The 977-nt window shown below is 54.9% G+C and overlaps 1 protein-coding gene across 1 annotated transcript in view; it reads left to right on the forward strand.

The window, feature by feature from the left end:
• Window positions 1-25, forward strand: part of LOC126989461 (uncharacterized) — a 5,452-nt gene extending 5,427 nt beyond the window's left edge. The window contains exon 2 of the mRNA XM_050848047.1: window positions 1-25. This exon is cut by the window's left edge and continues 505 nt beyond it. Coding sequence (XP_050704004.1) covers window positions 1-25 — 25 coding nt within the window.
• The last annotated feature ends 952 nt before the right edge of the window (window positions 26-977 follow it).

A 977-nucleotide genomic window follows, 5' to 3' on the forward strand; every position in this document is an offset into this window, starting at 1 on the left:
GGGCACCGCCGGGGAACCGTGGTGAATTACCCACGTTATGGAGCAAGCCTGTACGAGACCCCTTGAGGCTGCAAGAGCGCTGCCGCGGCCGCAGCGACGAGGACACATGCACCGAGTGTCCGGCCAAACACGCCAGCCAGTGAAAACCATCTCCACAAACTGTCTCCGCCTGTCACGTGAGGCGGCGGAATTGCCAGTCAGGGAAAACTGTTTGCAGGAATACTTGAATGACCACACGACTGAATGCACCAGCACGGCAGGGACGGTTCACTGCCTACACACACACTCTGCCAGGCAGTGAACACACCAGCACGGCAGGGACGGTTCACTGCCTACACACACACTCTGCCAGGCAGTGAACACACCAGCACGGCAGGGACGGTTCACTGCCTACACACACACTCTGTCAGCCAGTGAACACAGCAGTAACTGTTCACTGCCTACACACACTCTCTGCCCGGCAGTGAACACAGCAGTAACTGTTCCCTGCCTACAGTGAACTGTCACGAGAGTGGCTGGAGTAGGTAGGAAGACACCTACCAAACAGGCGCAAGCCACTCCCGGTGAGATAGATATGGGAGGTGAGAAGGGAGCTGAAGCCCTCCAAAGACCCTTCCCATGTCCTCACTAACCGTTTCCCTATTGTCTCACCAACACCGGAGAGTAGTTCAGCATGCTCTCTAAAGACAGATCCTCTTTCTATCCACACCACACTACATTCACACAACATATACACCTTTTCCCAAAATTGAAATTTCAAAATGGCGCACCTACATCAAGCCTCGGAGTCCCCGCCTGGGGGGTGGGAGGGGGGAACACAAATTCCCCCAGGGAGGACTCCCCTTCTGGCTGCCGACCCGGGAGGTGTCTTGATAACTCCTCGAACCTCTTTCTTCTCAATTTCTGCAGCATTCGCGGCCTTCGTTCTAATTTTCATTCTGTGGAACATCATCTCTCCACCTCTAAACCTCACCTTC

The sequence above is a fragment of the Eriocheir sinensis genome, chromosome 6, assembly GCF_024679095.1.
Source record: "Eriocheir sinensis breed Jianghai 21 chromosome 6, ASM2467909v1, whole genome shotgun sequence".
Lineage (NCBI taxonomy): Eukaryota > Metazoa > Arthropoda > Malacostraca > Decapoda > Varunidae > Eriocheir > Eriocheir sinensis.